This window comes from Heteronotia binoei, chromosome 4 (assembly GCF_032191835.1).
Source record: "Heteronotia binoei isolate CCM8104 ecotype False Entrance Well chromosome 4, APGP_CSIRO_Hbin_v1, whole genome shotgun sequence".
NCBI classification, from domain to species: Eukaryota; Metazoa; Chordata; class Lepidosauria; order Squamata; family Gekkonidae; genus Heteronotia; species Heteronotia binoei.
The window spans coordinates 17,408,578-17,427,977 of NC_083226.1; the positions used below are offsets into that span (position 1 = coordinate 17,408,578).

Here is a 19,400-nt window from a genome sequence, read left to right on the forward strand (position 1 = left end):
TGGCTGTCCAGAGGAACTGGTTGGCCACTGTGTGAGACAGGAGGCTGGAATAGATGGACCCCGGTCTGATCCAGCAGGCTCTTCATATGTAGGCCTCAGCTTCTATGCCCTATTGCTGGCTGTCCAGAGGAACTGGTTGGCCACTGTGTGAGACAGGAGGCTGGAATAGATGGACCCCGGTCTGATCCAGCAGGCTCTTCATATGTAGGCCTCAGCTTCTATGCCCTATTGCTGGCTGTCCAGAGGAACTGGTTGGCCACTGTGTGAGACAGGAGGCTGGAATAGATGGACCCCGGTCTGATCCAGCAGGCTCTTCATATGTAGGCCTCAGCTTCTATGCCCTATTGCTGGCTGTCCAGAGGAACTGGTTGGCCACTGTGTGAGACAGGAGGCTGGAATAGATGGACCCCGGTCTGATCCAGCAGGCTCTTCATATGTAGGCCTCAGCTTCTATGCCCTATTGCTGGCTGTCCAGAGGAACTGGTTGGCCACTGTGTGAGACAGGAGGCTGGAATAGATGGACCCCGGTCTGATCCAGCAGGCTCTTCATATGTAGGCCTCAGTTTCTTTGCCCTATTGCTGGCTGTCCAGAGGAACTGGTTGGCCACTGTGTGAGACAGGAGGCTGGAATAGATGGACCCCGGTCTGATCCAGCAGGCTCTTCATATGTAGGCCTCAGCTTCTATGCCCTATTGCTGGCTGTCCAGAGGAACTGGTTGGCTACCGTGTGAGACAGGAGGCTGGACTAGACTGGTCTGATCCAGCAGGGCTCTTCTTACGTTCCTAAATCGATGCGCATCTGAAAGAGGATGATGTTTGTGCATCCTCTTGTTTTCATTGATCAATGTATTTGAAATGCTCATTTATATGTGCACCTGAATGTGCCCTCTGTGATCCTTAAACGCCACGAGCAGCTTACAGAAGAGTTTCTCTGTAGGGGCATTCTTTCTCTCTCCTCAGGAATTTGCGAATTCAGATTCAGGGTTCCCACCCCACCCCCCTAGTAGAAGACGTCTCAGAATTGAACATCAGAATGATTCAGAATAATTGTCTGTCGCAGCAGAATTGTATTATCTGGGTCAGAAATCAAACATGCCCCATCTTTCAAGGGTTGTGTCCGCACCAAGAAGGCTGCTTTACTCTTCTCACATACTATAGTACCCTGTTTCCCTTCTAAAGAAAGAATCAAGCATTAGACTACACCAGTGACCCATCTCCATTCCTTTCTGCTCTGTGAGAATGATGCTAGTGGGGCCAGATTGGGGCTAATAAGAGCAAAGTGCTAAGAGGGGGGGAAAAATTCTTTCTGCTAGTCTACAGACAAAGGAGAAAATTGTAAACCATCAGGTCAGCCCACACAAAATCCTGAAAAAGAAACAAAAATCATGGAATAACCTTTTTAACTGAGGTTATGGCCTGAATGACACGAAGCACTGCCCAAGGTTTCGAGTTCTGAGAGCCAGTCTGGTGTAGTGGTTAAGTGTGCAGACTCTTATCTGGGAGAACCGGGTTTGATTCCCCACTCCTCCACTTGCACCTGCTGGAATGGCCTTGGGTCAGCCATAGCTCTCGTAGGAGTTGTCCTTGAAAGGGCAGGTTCTGTCAGAGCTCTCTCAGCACCATCCACCTCACAGGGTGTCTGTTGTGGGGGAGGAAGGTGAAAGAGATTGTAGGCCATTCTGAGACTCTGTCCTTGAAAGGGCAGCTGCTGTGAGAGCCCTCTTGTCCCCACCCGCCTCACAGGGTGTCTGTTGTGAGGGAGGAAGGTGAAGGAGATTGTGGGCCGATCTGAGACTCTGTCCTTGAAAGGGCAGCTGCTGTGAGAGCCCTCTCGGCCCCACCTACCTCACAGGGTGTCTGTTGTGGGGGAGGAAGGTAAAGAAGATTGTAGGCTGTTCTGAGATTGTGTCCTTGAAGGGCAGCTGCTGTGAGAGCCCTCTTGGCCCCACCCGCCTCACATGGTGTCTGTTGTGGGGGAGGAAGGTAAAGGAGATTGTAGGCCATTCTGAGACTCTGTCCTTGAAAGGGCAGCTGCTGTGAGAGCCCTCTCGTCCCCACCAGCCTCACAGGGTGTCTGTTGTGGGGGAGGAAGGTGACGGAGATTGTAGGCCGATCTGAGACTCTGTCCTTGAAAGGGCAGCTGCTGTGAGAGCCCTCTCGTCCCCACCCGCCTCACAGGGTGTCTGTTGTGAGGGAGGAAGGTGAAGGAGATTGTAGGCCGATCTGAGACTCTGTCCTTGAAAGGGCAGCTGCTGTGAGAGCCCTCTTGGCCCCACCCGCCTCACATGGTGTCTGTTGTGGGGGAGGAAGGTAAAGGAGATTGTAGGCCATTCTGAGACTCTGTCCTTGAAAGGGCAGCTGCTGTGAGAGCCCTCTCGTCCCCACCAGCCTCACAGGGTGTCTGTTGTGGGGGAGGAAGGTGACGGAGATTGTAGGCCGATCTGAGACTCTGTCCTTGAAAGGGCAGCTGCTGTGAGAGCCCTCTCGTCCCCACCCGCCTCACAGGGTGTCTGTTGTGAGGGAGGAAGGTGAAGGAGATTGTAGGCCGATCTGAGACTCTGTCCTTGAAAGGGCAGCTGCTGTGAGAGCCCTCTCGGACCCACCCACCTCACAGGGTGTCTGTTGTGGGGGAGGAAGGTAAAGGAGATTGTAGGCTGTTCTGAGACTCTGTCCTTGAAGGGCAGCTGCTGTGAGAGCCCTCTTGGCCCCACCCACCTCACAGGGTGTCTGTTGTGGGGGAGGAAGGTAAAGGAGATTGTAGGCTGTTCTGAGACTCTGTCCTTGAAGGGCACCTGCTGTGAGAGCCCTCTTGGCCCCACCTGCCTCACATGGTGTCTGTTGTGGGGGAGGAAGGTAAAGGAGATTGTTGGGCATTCTGAGACTCTGTCCTTGAAAGGGCAGCTGCTGTGAGAGCCCTCTCCAGCCCCACCGACCTCACAGGGTGTCTGTTGTGGGGGAGGAAGGTAAAGGAGATTGTAGGCTGTTCTGAGACTCTGTCCTTGAAGGGCAGCTGCTGTGAGAGCCCTCTTGGCCCCACCCACCTCACATGGTGTCTGTTGTGGGGGAGGAAGGTAAAGGAGATTGTAGGCTGTTCTGAGACTCTGTCCTTGAAGGGCAGCTGCTGTGAGAGCCCTCTCGGCCCCACCCGCCTCACATGGTGTCTGTTGTGGGGGAGGAAGGTAAAGGAGATTGTAGGCCATTCTGGGACTCTGTCCTTGAAAGGGCAGCTGCTGTGAGAGCCCTCTCAGCCCCACCCACCTCACAGGGTGTCCGTTGTGGGGGAGGAAGGGAAAGGAGATTGTAGGCTGTTCTGAGACGCTGTCCTTGAAAGGGCAGCTGCTGTGAGAGCCCTCTCAGCCTCACCCACCTCACAGGGTGTCTGTTGTGGGGGGAGAAGACATAGGAGATTGTAAGCCGCTCTGAGTCTCTGATTCAGGGAGAAGGGCGGGGTATAAACCCGCAGTTCTTCTTCTTCTGTGGAACCCTGGATGAAAGGACAGAGTCCTTGACAAACGGGTCTGGTAGCACCCGAGAGCTCGTGCAGTGCTTTGCGTGATTCAGGCTATCCTCAGGAAAAAGGTTATTTTATGATTGTTGTTCCTTCTGTGAAAAAGGAATCGCTTGATTAAGCCAAGAGGAGAGCAGTGAAAGCCAAGAGTCACTGACTTTCAGATCATGAATTTCCCGTCCGAGGGATGGTTGTAGCCGGTGGAATGCTGGTAGATTGTGCAGCAACTTGGATAGACCTGACATCCGCCTGTGGTTTTTCTTTTACATTTGTTTTCACCACGACCCTGCTCTGCCTTTCCACTGGCCATCATAACTGAGCTGCCATAGAAACAATTCGAAGTAACCTTCGCTTGTGCCACTCTGTGCCCCTCTCTTTCTAGGTGGTGAACGTCACAGGGAATCAGGACATCTGCTATTATAACTTCCTTTGCGCTCACCCCTTGGGGGTCCTGAGGTAAGCGTGGGGAGCGTCATGTGAGGTTTATGGTTGTTCTCCATTCTTTGGAAGCTAGGTGGAGGGTGCGTAGAAAGCGAGGCACTCTCTCATTCTTCATGCAGAGCCGTAAATGAGAGCCCATGCTGCGTTTGGGAGTTCTGCTTTGGCTTCTTAATAAAGGCAATGGGATCTTTTTTTTTTGCACAGATGACAGGATTATCACAATGGTAGTGCAACACCGTCATGAGAGTCCGGCGTAGTTTTGCCAACTTCTAGATGGGGTCTGGCAATCTCCTGGAGTGACAACTCATCTCCAGACTGCCGAGATCAGTTCCCCTGGAGAAATGGCTGCCTTGGAGGGTGGAGCCCATGGTATTATACACCCATAGAAGTCCCTCCCCTCTCATTCCTTCTCTGCAGCGCTTTTAACAGCATCCTCAGCAATGTGGGCCATGTCATTAGGGCAAAAGCAACAAATTAAAGTAATCAAATCTGGAAAGGGATTTGAAAACCAATTGGCAAATTTTTATGTTACTTTATTGTAAGACAGCCAGTTTGGTGTAGTGGCTAAGTGTGCGGACTCTTATCTGGGAGAACTGGATTGGATTCCCCACTCCTCTACTTGCAGCTGCTGGAATGGCCTCGGGTCAGCCATAGCTCTCTTGTCTGGGAGAACCGGGTTTGATTCCCCACTCCTCCACTTGCAGCTGCTGGAATGGCCTCAGGTCAGCCATAGCTCTCGCAGAGGTGTCCTTGAAAGGGCAGCTCTGTGAGAGCTCTCTCAGCCCTGCCTACCTCACAGAGTATCTGTTGTGGGGGCGGGGGGAGGTAAAGGAGATTGTGACCGCTCTGAGACTCCGAGTATGGGGCGGGATAGAAATCCAATATCTTTTTCTTATATACACACATGTATTTTAATCGATATTAAAGACAATCGATTGCAGACATTAGTCTGCAAAGTTGCCCTTTGTCTGGAGTTTTTGCATTCGTACCTTTTATTCCTTTGGCCCTATTCCTTTTTTCCCTATCCTGCATTTCCTTGGAAGATTAAAATTAAAAAGTTATATTTTCTTTCAAGAAAGAGAGAGAAATGGACTCTTTTGCATTATGCCTCAATGAGATCCCACCCCTCTTCTTCCCTCTTTGCAGTGCTTTCAACAACATCCTCAGCAACGTGGGCCATGTGCTGCTGGGTTTCCTCTTCCTGCTGATCGTGCTGCGCCGAGACATTCTCCATCGACGCTGCCTGGAAAACAAAGACATCTACACGATGGTATGGGATGGGCCCTGGTTGGATCACGGCGGTCAGCTCTTTCCTGGGTCAGGCTTTATTGATCAGGGGTGTCAAACATGAGGCAGGAGGCCTAATTTGCCCAGTGGCAGGGCCGTCCTATCAGGCCCCCGAGCAACTGGCTATCATCTGCCTCCTTCTCCCTGTCAACTTGCTTTGCAAGGCTTGCTCAATCGCACAGCAGAGCTATGGAGCAAAACCTCTGTTTTCTCAATCGGCTGAGGCTCCCCCCTTGGGGAGAAAGGCAGAGCTTTCTACACCCATAGAAGTCCCTCCCCTCTCATTCCTTCTCTGCAGCGCTTTTAACGGCATCCTCAGCGATGTGGGCCATGCCATTAGGGCAAAAGCGACAAATTAAATTAATCAAAGCTGGAAAGGGATTTGAAAACCAAATGGCAAATTTTTATGTTACTTTATGTTAAGAGAGACAGTTTGGTGTAGTGGTTAAGTGCTTATTTTCCCAGGCTTTCTCAATTGCACAGCAGAGCAACTGAGCCAAGTTTCTCTTCCTTCTATTGGCTGAGGCTCCTCCCCCCCACCAGTCCCCTGGGAAAGAAAGAAAAGACCCACAGCTTCCTTTGGCCCATTCCCTGGATCCCATGGGAGAAATACAAAAAAGCACCTTTAAGACCATCAAGTGCTAATGTTTTAAGCATGTTGTAAGTTTTTAAAAAAAATCTTTGTTTTTCTGCGTGCTTTTAAAGTTTATATCTCTGCTACTTAATCTCAAATAGGTATACACACGGCCTGACCCGACATGGCCCAGCCCAACGTGACGTGGCCTGGCCCAACAAGGTCTCATTTATGTCAGATCTGGCCCTCATAACAAATGAGTTTGACACCCCTGTATATAGATAAAGGCAAGGGGCTCTGCTAGTGTGTTATCTGAGAGAGGGGAAAGGGTTAAATAGCCCCTCCCCTTAGGGCCAGCCCTAGACTGTCTGGCACCCTAGGCAAGGCGAACTTCTGGTGCCCCCCCTCCCCGCACTGATAACATCACCAAGTCACATGGGGGTGCCCCATTTGGCACTCCTAGAAGGCTGGCGCGTTACGCAGTCGCCTAGTTTGCCTAGTGGCAGGGCTGACCTTCGCACCCTGGCATTTTTCTTTCTAAAGTCGCCACTCCAAAATGGGGCAAATAACTCCAGTCCCCTTCTGGCTCGGGGGCGGGGGGCGCTGTTTCAACTCAGAAGAGCAGAACAGGCCCGAGCTGAATCAGGCTCTCACAGTCCTCTCCAAAGCAGATCCCTGGAGCTTCCGTGTGGCTGCTGGGAGTTGGACTCATTAAAGAAATGTAAGACGTAGTTTGGAACTGGCTGGTCTTTCACACATGCTGGATAATGTAGTTTCCACTTTCAGCGCACTTTGCGGCTGAATTTTTACTGTGCGAAACATGAAAACCCACTTGCAGGCAGTCCCTAAAGTGGATTGAAAGGGCATTATTCAGTGTGTGTGAAAGTGTGTGCATATTAGACCACACACCCCTGCTGTAGCCAGTCCTCCTGGAGCTTACAGCAAGCCCTGTACGAAGAGCCCTCTAAGCTCTTGGAGGATTGGCTACATCGGGGTGGGGGTCTAATATGCAAAAGAGTTCTCTGAACAAAAAAAGCCCTGGACCTCTAGGGAATACCAAGGCCAGAAGCAGGAAATGGCAAACCACCTCTGAAACCTCCCCTTAGGGCCAGCCCTAGACTGTCTGTTAAAAACAATTTGGGGGGGGGGGTGTGTGCCCAATTCGGTGCCCCCAGAAGGCTGGCGCCCTAGGCAATTGCCTAGTTTGCCCAGTGGCAGGACCATCCCTGGCTGTGTGTCCTTCCCCTGATTGCTGCTGGCGGGCGCAGTGGATCTGCTCTCTGTCTGTGCGCCTGGCCCAGGCTGGCAGCGAAAGAACCCAGCCAAGCGTTTCAAGCAGCCATACCAGCAAGCTGGCGTTTGGCAGAATGCCTGCCTCCTTCAAATGATCGCTGGCTTTGTGAAAGAGCTTTGTTTGTTTGTTTTTTAATTAGGGCTGCAAGGACAACTCTCACTTTCAGCTTAAAGCCAACGGCCTGGTGGCTGGTTTCAGTTTGACAGATGGGTTTTTAATGGCCCGCAATGCTTTGATTGACTCTTCCGAGGGCACCCTGGGATTTTACGGAAGCACTAATGGGTGGAATGAATGAATAAATGAATGCTATTCTTCCTTCCCGTCTGCCTCCCTTTCAGGAATACGGCATCCCCAAACACTTCGGCCTCTTCTATGCCATGGGGATTGCGTTGATGATGGAAGGCGTCCTCAGCGCTTGCTATCACGTCTGCCCCAACTACTCCAACTTCCAGTTCGGTAAGGTTTGCTCTTCCGCCTACATCGAAGAGTTCTGAAAGAATTCAAAGTTGAACTTGTGGATCTTCTGACAAAAATATGTAATCTTTCATTGAAATCTGCCTCCGTTCCTGAGGACTGGAAGGTAGCAAATGTCACCCCCATCTTTAAAAAGGGTTCCAGAGGAGATCCGGGAAACTACAGGCCAGTCAGTCTGACTTCAATACCGAGAAAGTTAGTGGGGACTGTTACTAAAGAGAGAATTAGAAGGCACATTGATGAACACACGTTACTGAGGAAGACTCAGCTTGGGTTCTGTAAGGGAAGATCTTGTCTCACTAACCTGTCAGAGTCCTTTGAGGGGGTGAACAAACATGTGGACGAAGGGGACCCAATAGATGCTGTTTACCTTGACTTCCAGGAAGCTTTTGATAAAGTTCCTCATCAAAGGCTCTTTAGTAAGCGTAAGAATCACAGGGTAAAAGGACAAGTCCTCTTGTGGATCAAAAAGTAACTAATTAATAGGAAACAGAGTGAGTATAAATGGACAATTTTCACAGTGGAGGATGGTAAGCAGTGGGGTACTGCAGGGCTCAGTACTGGGTCCGACGCTTTAAAACCTGTTCATTAATGATTTGGAGTTGGGAGTAAGCAGTGAAGTGACTAAGTTTGTGGATGACACTAAATTGTTCAGGGTGGTGAGAGCCAGAGAGGATTGTGAGGCACTCCAAAGGGATCTGTCGAGGCTGGGTGAGTGGGTGTCAGCATGGCAAATGAGGTTCAGTTTGGCCAAAGTAATGCACATTGGGGCCCAAAAATCCTAACTATAAATGCAAGTTGATGAGGTGTGAACTGGAGGAGACTGACCATCTTGGGGTCGTGGTAGATAATTCACTGAAAATGTCGAGACAGTGTGCGACTGCAATAAAAAAGGCCAGTGCTATGCTGGGAATAATTAGGAAGGGATTTGAAAACAAATCAGCCAGTATCATAACACCCCTGTATAAATCGGTGCAGCCTCATTTGGAGTACTGTGTACAATTCTGGTCACCGCACCTAAAAAAAGATATTATAGCATTGGGAAAAGTCCAGAAAGGGCAACTAGAATGATTAAAGGATTGGAACACTTTCCTTATGAAGAAAAGTTAAAACACTTGGGGCTCTTTAGCTTGGAGAAACGTTGACTGTGGGGGTGACATGACAGAAGTTTACAAGATTATGCACAGGATAGAGAAGGCAGAGAAAGAAGTACTTTTCTCTCTTTCTCACAATACAAGAACATGTGGACTTTCAATGAAATTGCCGAGCAGTCGGGTTAGAACGGATAAAAGGAAGTACTTCTTCACCCAAAGGGTGATCAACACAAGGAATTCACTGCCACAGGAGGTGGTGGCGGCTACAAGCATAGCCAGCTTCAAGAGGGGATTGGATCAACATGTGGAGCAGAGGTGCATCAGTGGCTATTAGCCACAGCGTATTGTTGGAACTCTCTGTCTGGGGCAAGTGATGCTCTTTATTCTTGAAGCTTGGGAGGGGCAACAGTGTGAGGACTTCTGATGTCTTGACCCTACTGATGTACCTCCCGATGGCACCTGGGTTTTTTGGCCAGTGTGTGACACAGAGTGTTGGACTGGATGGGCCATTGGCCTGATCCAACATGGCTTCTCTTATGTTCTTCTGTGACACAGAGTGTTGGACTGGATGGGCCATTGGCCTGATCCAACATGGCTTCTCTTATGTTCTTATGTTCTAAGGAGGCAGGAATGGCTGTGAACCACGAGAATCCAGCTTGGGGCAGGGGGGTGCGGGTTTGTTGATCAGCCTCCCAAGACCCTCGTTTCAGTAGCCTCTGCTTGGTCTTTCTGGAGCTCAAGAACAAACACTGCACTGGCTGCTTGTATTCAGCTAGAGTGGAAGTGTCGTGCCTTGGGGAACGTGCTTCTTACGGCCACAAACAAACACACACCCTTTGTGCTTTTGATTGCAGGCCCCGTGTCGAGTTTGTCTGCTCTTGGCTCTGCAAAGATATCGATCTGAGAATTAGCATTACTTCATTCCTAGTTAAAAACAAACAAACAAACATGTTCCCAGCGTCATGGCTTCGACTGAAGAGAGGCAAGGCCTACTTTGTTTGCTGTTTTTAATTGCCCCCGTTGGCAGAAACACCCACAAATGTCAACTTTGGCCTGTAGGATTCTAGGCCTCCCATATGCCATAGATTCTTGGGGAATGATCCACCTTCCTGCCCTGCTTTCCCTTCCACCTTCTCTGTCCCTTCAGCACCTGCCTGATGGTGATGGGCAGGGCTTTTTTTGCAGCAGGAGCTCCTTTGCATGTTAGGCCACACACCCCCGATGTAGCCAACCCTCCTGCAGCTTACAGTAGGCCCTGTACGAAGAGCCCTGTAAGCTCTTGGAGGATTGGCTACATCAGGGGTGTGTGGCCCGGGGATGGAATTCTAGCAGGAGTTCCTTTGCATATTAGGCCACGCCCCCCTGATGTAGCCCGTCCTCCTGGAGCTTACAGCAGGCCCTGTACGAAGAGCCCTCAAAGCTCTTGGAGGATTGGCTACATCAGGGGTGTGTGGCCCAGGGATGGAATTCTAGCAGGAGTTCCTTTGCATATTAGGCCACGCCCCCCTGATGTAGCCCATCCTCCTGGAGCTTACAGCAGGCCCTGTGCGAAGAGCACTGTAAGCTCTTGGAGGATTGGCTGCATCAGGGGTGTGTGGCCCAGGGATGGAGTTCTAGCAGGAGCTCCTTTGCATGTTAGGCGACGCCCCCCCTGATATAGCCAATCCTCCTGGAGCTTACAGTAGGCCCTGTACGAAGAGCCCTGTAAGCCCCAGGAGGATTGGCTGCATCAGGGGTGTGTGGCCCAGGGATGGAATTCTAGCAGGAGTTCCTTTGCATATTAGGCCACGCCCCCCTGATGTAGCCAATCCTCCTGGAGCTTCCAGTAGGCCTTGTACTAAGAGCCCTGTAAGCTCTTGGAGGATTGGCTACATCAGGGGTGTGTGGCTCAAGGATGGAATTCTAGCAGGAGTTCCTTTGCATATTAGGCCACGCCCCCCTGATGTAGCCCATCCTCCTGGAGCTTACAGCAGGCCCTGTGCGAAGAGCACTGTAAGCTCTTGGAGGATTGGCTGCATCAGGGGTGTGTGGTCCAGGGATGGAATTCTAGTAGGAGCTCCTTTGCATGTTAGGCGACGCCCCCCTGATGTAGCCAATCCTCCTGGAGCTTACAGTAGGCCCTGTACGAAGAGCCCTGTAAGCCCCAGGAGGATTGGCTACATCAGGGGTGTGTGGCCCAGGGATGGAGTTCTAGCAGGAGTTCCTTTGCATATTAGGCCACGCCCCCCTGATGTAGCCCATCCTCCTGGAGCTTATAGCAGGCCCTGTACGAAGAGCCCTGTAAGCCCCAGGAGGATTGGCTGCATCAGGGGTGTGTGGCCCGGGGATGGAATTCTAGCAGGAGTTCCTTTGCATATTAGGCCACGCCCCCCTGATGTAGCCCGTCCTCCTGGAGCTTACAGCAGGCCCTGGAGCTGTGCGAAGAGCACTGTAAGCTCTTGGAGGGTTGGCTGCATCAGGGGTGTGTGGCCCAGGGATGGAGTTCTAGCAGGAGCTCCTTTGCATGTTAGGCGACGCCCCCCTGATGTAGCCAATCCTCCTGGAGCTTCCAGTAGGCCTTGTACTAAGAGCCCTGTAAGCTCTTGGAGGATTGGCTACATCAGGGGTGTGTGGCTCAAGGATGGAATTCTAGCAGGAGTTCCTTTGCATATTAGGCCACGCCCCCTGATGTAGCCCATCCTCCTGGAGCTTACAGCAGGCCCTGTGCGAAGAGCACTGTAAGCTCTTGGAGGATTGGCTGCATCAGGGGTGTGTGGTCCAGGGATGGAATTCTAGTAGGAGCTCCTTTGCATGTTAGGCGACGCCCCCCTGATGTAGCCAATCCTCCTGGAGCTTACAGCAGGCCCTGTACGAAGAGCCCTGTAAGCCCCAGGAGGATTGGCTGCATCAGGGGTGTGTGGCCCGGGGATGGAATTCTAGCAGGAGTTCCTTTGCATATTAGGCCACGCCCCCCTGATGTAGCCCGTCCTCCTGGAGCTTACAGCAGGCCCTGTGCGAAGAGCCCTCAAAGCTCTTGGAGGATTGGCTACATCAGGGGTGTGTGGCCCGGGGATGGAATTCTAGCAGTTCCTTTGCATATTAGGCCACGCCCCCCTGATGTAGCCCGTCCTCCTGGAGCTTACAGCAGGCCCTGTGCGAAGAGCCCTCAAAGCTCTTGGAGGATTGGCTACATCAGGAGTGTGTGGCCCAGGGATGGAATTCTAGCAGGAGTTCCTTTGCATATTAGGCCACGCCCCCTGATGCAGCCAATCCTCCTGGAGCTTACAGCAGGCCCTGTAAGAAGAGCCCTGTAAGCTCTTGGAGGATTGGCTGCATCAGGGGGGTGTGGCCTAATAGGCAAAGGAGCTCCTGCTTAAAAAAAAGCCCTGGTGATGGGTATGATTGCCAGCCTCCAAATGAGTATACACAAATAGCAAGGGGATGTGATACTGGAGTGCTAATTTATTAAATTAAAAACCTGAGATTGAGGAGTTGGAATGAGCCTTTAAGGATGCGTGTCCCAATACTGTTTATGAGAAGAAACTTGATAGAGGTATTGACCAAGGAATCTGAGAGTAAGAGATCAAAATTGAGAAACCGATCAGAGATCTGAAAGATTATGCCAGGGGCTGGAGATGTGCCTGGTGGTCCAGAATCCATACTTTCCCTAGGGAGAGAGTGACATGGGCTATTCCAGTACAATCCTACTCAGATTTAGAGATATCAGAAGGGTGAGGATGCAGGGTAAGCATCAGGGGAGGGGAGGGGAGTGGATCTGAGAGTAACCGTGGAGATAGGGGTGGGATTATGAGAAGCAAGCAGTACCAGAGGACACAATGAGAATTGTTTTTTTGCGCAGCGGGTTCTCTGAAAACTTGGTTGTTAATCTGTTCAATGCTGTTGAGCTGTGGGTCTTGAACAAAGGACTTAAATTTGTGGCCCCACCTAAATACGATACATTGAGCGCTAGAACCGATGTGCTTTGGTTATGAACATATGAAGCTGCCTTCTACTGAATCAGAGCCTCGGTCCATCAAAGTCAGTCTTGTCTGCTCAGACTGGCAGCGGCTCTCCAGGGTCTCAAGCTGAGATTTTTCACGCCTACTTGCCTGGACCTTTTTGAGTTGGAGATGCCGGGGATTGAACCTGGGACCTTCTGCTTACCAAGCAGATTCTCTACCACTGAGCCACCATCCCTCCCCAATAATAAGACAGATCAAAGAGCATAAGTTTGGTGGGGGGGGTGGGGTTGCACCAGCACCGGAGTTTCTGAAACCACATTTGGTGTAGTGGTTAAATGTGCAGACTCTTATCTGGAAGAATTGGGTTTGATTCCCCACTCCTCCACTTGCAGCTGCTGGAATGGCCTTGGGTCAGCCATAGCTCTGGCAGAGGTTGTCCTTGAAAGGGCAGCTGCTGTAAGAGCCCTCTCAGCCCCACCCACCTCGCAAGGTGTCTGTTGTGGGGGAGGAAGGTAAGATCATAGGCCATTCTGAGACTCTGTCCTTGAAAGGGCAGCTGCTGTGAGAGCCCTCTCAGCCCCACCCACCTCACAGGGTGTCTGTTGTGGGGGAGAAAGGTAAAGGAGATTGTAGGCTGTTCTGAGACTCTGTCCTTGAAAGGGCAGCTGCTGTGAGAGCCCTCTCCAGCCCCACCCACCTCGCAGGGTGTCTGTTGTGGGGGAGGAAGGTAAAGGAGATCGTAGGCCGTTCTGACATTCTGTCCTTGAAAGGGCAGCTGCTGTGAGAGCCCTCTCCAGCCCCACCCACCTCGCAGGATGTCTGTTGTGAGGGAGGAAGGAAAAGGAGATTGTAGGCCGCTCTGAGACTCTGTCCTTGAAAGGGCAGCTGCTGTGAGAGCCCTCTCAGCCCCACCCACCTCACAGGGTGTCTGTTGTGGGGGAGGAAGGGAAAGGAGATTGTAGGCCGTTCTGAGACTCTGTCCTTGAAAGGGCAGCTGCTGTGAGAGCCCTCTCAGCCCCACCTACCTCACATTGTGTCTGTTGTGGGGGAGGAAGGGAAAGGAGATTGTAGGCCATTCTGAGATTCTGTCCTTGAAAGGGCAGCTGCTGTGAGAGCCCTCTCCAGCCCCACCCACCTCGCAGCGTGTCTGTTGTGGGGGAGGAAGATAAAGGAGATTGTGAGCCGCTCTGAGTCTGATTCAGAGAGAAGGGCGGGGTATAGATCTGCAGTCATCTTCTTCTTCACCATCAACATTTATACCTAACATTTATTATCCTGGCATTGTAACATTGGAAAGATTAATACTGAGGGATATCAAGAGGGCTGAGGTCATTTTTGTTAGCCTCCTGATGAGGGCCAGAGATCTCCTGGAATTTCAGACATCTCCAGGCTATAGAGGTCAGTTCCCCTGGAGGACGAGGCAGCTTCAGAAGAATGGATTCTGTGGCACTGTGGTCCCTCCCCAGTCCCTGTCCTCCCTAGCCTCTATCCCCAAATATCCAGGGATTTCCCAGCCTGGAGTTGGCAACCCCACCCCCCCTTGTGTACACAGAGGGGGATGCTCAGCAGCATCCCCATGGTACACTCAGTGATTTATTGCGTTGTTCATAGATCCAGAAGAGACCGGTGCCTCCCGTTGCTTAAAAAATCTTCACTTCAGAGCAACAAATAATTGCAACCTTAATTTTAGTACCTTGAGGGTGTTCAGAGAATGTCACAAAACTGCTGGGCCCTGGGAGAGGCAAGAGCGCCATCTGGTGTGCAGAAAATAATCTTCCTCTCCCAGATTAAAAATTGGATCCGGGCGGGCAGCCGTGTCGGTCTGAAGCAACAGAACAAAGTAGGAATCCAGGAGCACCTTGAAGACCAACGAAGTATTGTTCACAATGTAAATGTTCATGTGTAAGGAGCCTTGTGGCGCAGAGCGGTAAGGCTGCTGTACTGCAGTCCGAGCTCTCTGCTCACGACCTGAATTCGATCCTGACGGAAGCTGGGCTCAGGTAGCCGGCTCCAGGTTGACTCAGCCTGCCATCCTTCCGAGGTCGGTAGAATGAATGCCCAGCTTGCTGGGAGGAAAGTGTAGATGACTGGAGAAGGCAATGGGAAGCCGCCCTGTAAGAAGTCTGCTGTGAAAAGTTTGTGATGCAACGTCACCCCAGAGTCGGAAATGACTGGTGCTTGCACAGGGGACTACCTTGACCTTTTTAAGCTTACGTGTGATAGAAGCACACTTCATCAGACAAATAGTATGTAATGGAATTAGCGGTTCTACATACATAGAGAGTGGGCAGTGAATCAGCATGCAAAATAGTGGACATTTTTTTTTATCAGGTTAAGAGAATCACAGGTTGGGGTCTGGCGACTGCTAGTTTGTGTTGACTGGGCACAAACAATAGCAGAGGCAATCAACTTTGGAATGTAATTTCTGATGAAAACAGAGCTGACTTTGCCACCAAACTGTGCCATTTTGTTCTCACCCATAACCACTTCAGATATGGCAATAAACACTGTTCCTCCAGATCAGTGGTACAGCCTTGGGCACCCGTGCGGCCCCACAATATGCCAACATCTTGGAGCAACGTCTTAATCTGCTAAAAACATTTCCACTGTTTGGCGTACTAATTCACTACCAGCTCTCTCTGTATGTTGGGTTGCTTTCCATCCCATCCTGTTGTCTAATGAAGTGTGCTTCTAGCACACGAAAGCTTACATCGTGAATAAAACTTCGTCGGTCTTAAAGGGGCTACTGGACCCCCACTTTGTTCTCCCAAGAGAATCATCCTTGGGAATTGCAGTAATTTTTGGCTTTATCACTATTTATTGCCCCTGCTGCCCTCCACGTGTGTGATATTCTGGGGGCCTAGGAAGGCAGCTGGCAGACGGCCTTCTCTGCTTCTTCGACAGACACCTCCTTCATGTACATGATCGCTGGGCTCTGCATGCTGAAGCTGTATCAGACCCGCCACCCGGACATCAACGCCAGCGCCTATTCTGCCTACGCGTCCTTCGCCGTGGTCATCTGCCTCGCAGTCCTCGGAGTGGTACGGCTGCCGTTGACCCACTTGGCCTGGGGTGGGGTGGGGGGATGGAAAAGAGGGAGGGTCCTCAAGACCAGAGCTGGGGTAGGGAAGATAAAAGTTGGCACGTGAAGGCTCAGGCTTCACCTCTGCAAGGCATTCTTGCACTCCTTCAAGCGTTTGGGGGCGTCCCTCATTTTCTCCATGTCAAGCAGCAGAAGCCAGGAAAGGCAAAAGCTCTGGTGGAAGCCAGAGGTGGATGGAGCCAGTTCCAGGTTTTGGTGGGCTCTGAGCAGAGAGTGCACGAGGGCTGCCCTTCTCTCCCCCACACACACATGCCATGCCCCCTGTCACAACTCAGGGGGGGTGGGTCTTGCCAATTGCTGCCATCACTCAAGGGTCTCCCTTGAGAAGGCCCAGAGTACCTGCTTAAGCCCATCCAGGCCTCCCTTAACTTAAGCCAAATCATAGGCATGCGGACCAGGCAGAGTGAACAACAGAAAATAAAAAGGGTTTATTTAAAGGTCAGTGCAATATAACAAACAAGGTGCATAAAACAATAAAAGGAGTGAAGGGAAAAATAACCAAATGCCCTAACTCGTCTGAACTTACTGTCCCTAAACTGTCAGTTGGACCTGGGCCTACTCACCCTTCCTCACAGGGCAGGGGTCTCTTCCTGGCAGCAGCTCTTCCTCAGCTCTGCCTCCTAGGAAAAGAACACCCCCTGCCTGGGCTTGGCCCTTTTATGTCCTCCTCCCAGGCCCCCCGCCCCTCTCTGGGCCAGTTTCTCTCCAAAACCTGGCCACCCAATCAGAGGGACAGGAGGGATCCTGGGAAATGTAATCTCTCCAATAACTCCTAAGCAGGCTTCCCTGGGGCCTGCAGACCTCGCTAGGCCCAGGATCATGACATCCCTACTCACACCTTCCTGCCTACTTGCTTGTGTCGTTGTCCCCCGCTGCCAATCCATGTATCCTTTGCTGGCCTGCTTCTGCGTTAGCCAATCTCCCCAGCGCTCATATACTCCTTAAGGAGTAACAAAACTTGTGGCAGGGCGTGGGCTTTTGTGTGTCACCGCTCACTTCTTCAGATACAGCTAAAATGTGCTGAATCTGAAAAAGACAAGCGACGGCTAACAGAAGCTTACGCCCTGCCACAAGTTTTGTTACTCCTTAAGGTGCTCCTGGACTCTTGCTCCGGGCAAACTTAACACAGGAAAATAGATTGGGGGGGAGGTGGAAAGAAAGCAACTTTAACTTTAAATGCATTTTTCCAAGGCGCTGAGTGGCTCGGCTCGGAGAAGTGATTTAAAGAGAGAAATGCCTTCTCCAAGCTGGCTGATGGGAGAGTGGGGGCTTCGAGTGCCACACAATACGTGTGGAAGAGCCACATGTGGCTCCCGAGCCGCAGTTTGGCCACCTCTGATCTAGCTGCACCTGACACTCCTGCCACTGCTGACTACTGCTGAAGTACCAGTTTCCCTCTTAGGCAGCCAAGTTTATGAAATCAGCGACCAATATTTCCAGCTGGAAAGCATGTATTTTTAAGGGAATTTTATACTGTCTCATTGTTTACTAAAGATTTCAGGTTTTCACAGCTGGTAACATCATTAGGGTTTGTAGAATCTTTCGGGCTCAAGTGCCGTGTTCTACTGGAGAAAGTTTTCCTTCCAGACGTTTCGTTCTCAGCACAGCAGCCAAGAAGGTCAGACAGAGCGCCTGCTCCGGCTGCAACGCCACTGAGGATGTTCTCCGCAGCCGAGAACGAAACGTCTGGAAGGAAAACTTTCTCCAGTAGAACACGGCACTTGAGCCCGAAAGATTCTACAAACCCTAATGTCATTTGTATTGATTTTATCTGTTTCATTTTGTGTTGTGATCTGCCCAGAGGCCCTCTTGCGGGGAGGGTGGGATATAAATTTAAATAATAAATAAAATAAAAGCACAGGAGCTGCACAGGGTGGGCCACCTTCAGGGGCTAGGTGTAACTCAAGGTGGGGCAGCTGTCGAGCTGTCCCAGGTCTTCCAGAAGGGCCCACTGCCCCCTCAGCCCACCCAGGTTTGAATCCACACTCTGCCACGGAAGATGCATGGCAGAGCCCACGCAAAAGCTCTGACATTCGAGGACAGCTTCGTGCTTTGGAGAAAAGCGGGATGGATCTACGGGATCTGACCCATTGATTTCGCAAGTTAATTTCCGAAAGAATCTCAGTTCGGAAAACTTTCATCGCGTGTAGTTATTTTGCGGCGGGGAAGCACGTTCTAACACTGCGCACGCTAACTTTTTGATTTTGTCGGCGGCTTGCAGGTTTTTGGTAAAAACTCGGTGTGGTTTTGGGTCCTCTTCTCCATCGTCCACGTCGTGGCCTCGCTCGGCCTCAGCACCCAGATTTACTACATGGGCCGTTTCAAAATCGGTAAGCACTGACAGGCGATTGGCTCTTGGTGGCAGGGTATTTACTCAAAAGCAGAGCTCTTTTTCTAGCAGCAGCTCCTCTGCATATTAGGCCACGCGCCCCTGATGTAGCCAATCCTCCTGGAGCTTACAGTAAGCCCTGTACTAAGAGCCTTCTAAGCGCTCGGAGGATTGGCTACACCAGCAGGGCGGGGCCTAATATGCAGAGGAGCTCCTGCTAGAAAAAGAGCCCCGCTCAAAAGGAAGGAGACCCTGATGACCCCCTTTAAAATAGCATGCTCCCCCACACAAGTAACTGAAATTCAACGTAACCGAAACTTGTATGGCAGTGTAAAACTACCTCTTCTCTCGTTGACATGCCTGTGAAAAACCACACTCTTGCATTTGAGTGAATAACTACAGATGTCGCACATTGCGTGGTTGTGTTGTATCATGAGGTTGTAAGGCTCTTCCACATTCTCATTTTAGTTACTTGTGTGTCCCTATCGCTTTGGAGGGTTTCCCCCCTTTTCTACATGTGTCTTGCTCTCTCTAGTGGTCGATTCAAAATTACATCACTATCAACGTTCCCTTTAAGCTGCAAAGTCTTGTGAGCCAAAATTCTACTTCGTGCGTTAATGCAGGGGTGGCTAACGGTAGCTCTCCAGATGTTTTTTTTGCCTACAACTCCCATCAGCCCTAGCCATTGGCCATGCTGGCTGGGGCTGATGGGAGTTGTAGGCAAAAAACATCTGGAGAGCTACCGTTGGCCACCCCTGAGTTAGTGGCATTAATGTTGTGAGCTGCTGGATCAATTAGTGTGCTCTGGGGCTGTCCTTCTTGCGCTAAGACAAAAATGTGTGAGCTGGAGGCTAAAAATCTGTGAGCTAGCTCACACTAACTCAGCTTAGAGGGAACACTGATCACTATCTTCTTTGGCATTCTCCCCCTACGGATTTGAAGTGCCGAACCAATTCCTCACTAGCAATTGCTCTACCCCTGGGCTCTGCTTTCCCCAGCTCAGGCGGTCAATTCCCCACCAGTTTCTGCGTGGGTGCATTTTGATCTGCGGCTCCCTCCAGTTTCCCTTGCAGCTTCCGGATCGCCAAAAAAACAAGAGCAGGAAACCGCAAGGAGAATTGGAGGGAGCCGGGGATCAAAATGTGCCCATGTGGTAACTGGTGGGGAACTGATTGCTTGAGCCAGCAGAAGCCTGGAAGCGAGGCAGCTGCTAGTGAGGAATTGGTAGAGCACCCCTGGACAAACGTTCTTTAACATAAGAGCCACATGGAATAAACATCAGATGTTTGAGAGCTGCAAGACAGGAAGGGAGGGAGGAGGAGAGAGATGGAAAGGAAGCAACTTTAAATGCATTC

At 51.0% G+C, this 19,400-nt stretch overlaps 1 protein-coding gene across 1 annotated transcript in view; it reads left to right on the forward strand.

The window, feature by feature from the left end:
- SIDT1 (SID1 transmembrane family member 1) overlaps positions 1–19,400 on the forward strand; it is a 126,961-nt gene that overhangs the window by 92,387 nt on the left and 15,174 nt on the right. Inside the window, exons 15-19 of the mRNA XM_060236850.1 lie at positions 3,891–3,964; positions 5,096–5,219; positions 7,443–7,560; positions 15,518–15,654; positions 17,938–18,046. Coding sequence (XP_060092833.1) covers positions 3,891–3,964; positions 5,096–5,219; positions 7,443–7,560; positions 15,518–15,654; positions 17,938–18,046 — 562 coding nt within the window. The remainder of the gene's footprint in view (positions 1–3,890; positions 3,965–5,095; positions 5,220–7,442; positions 7,561–15,517; positions 15,655–17,937; positions 18,047–19,400) is intronic.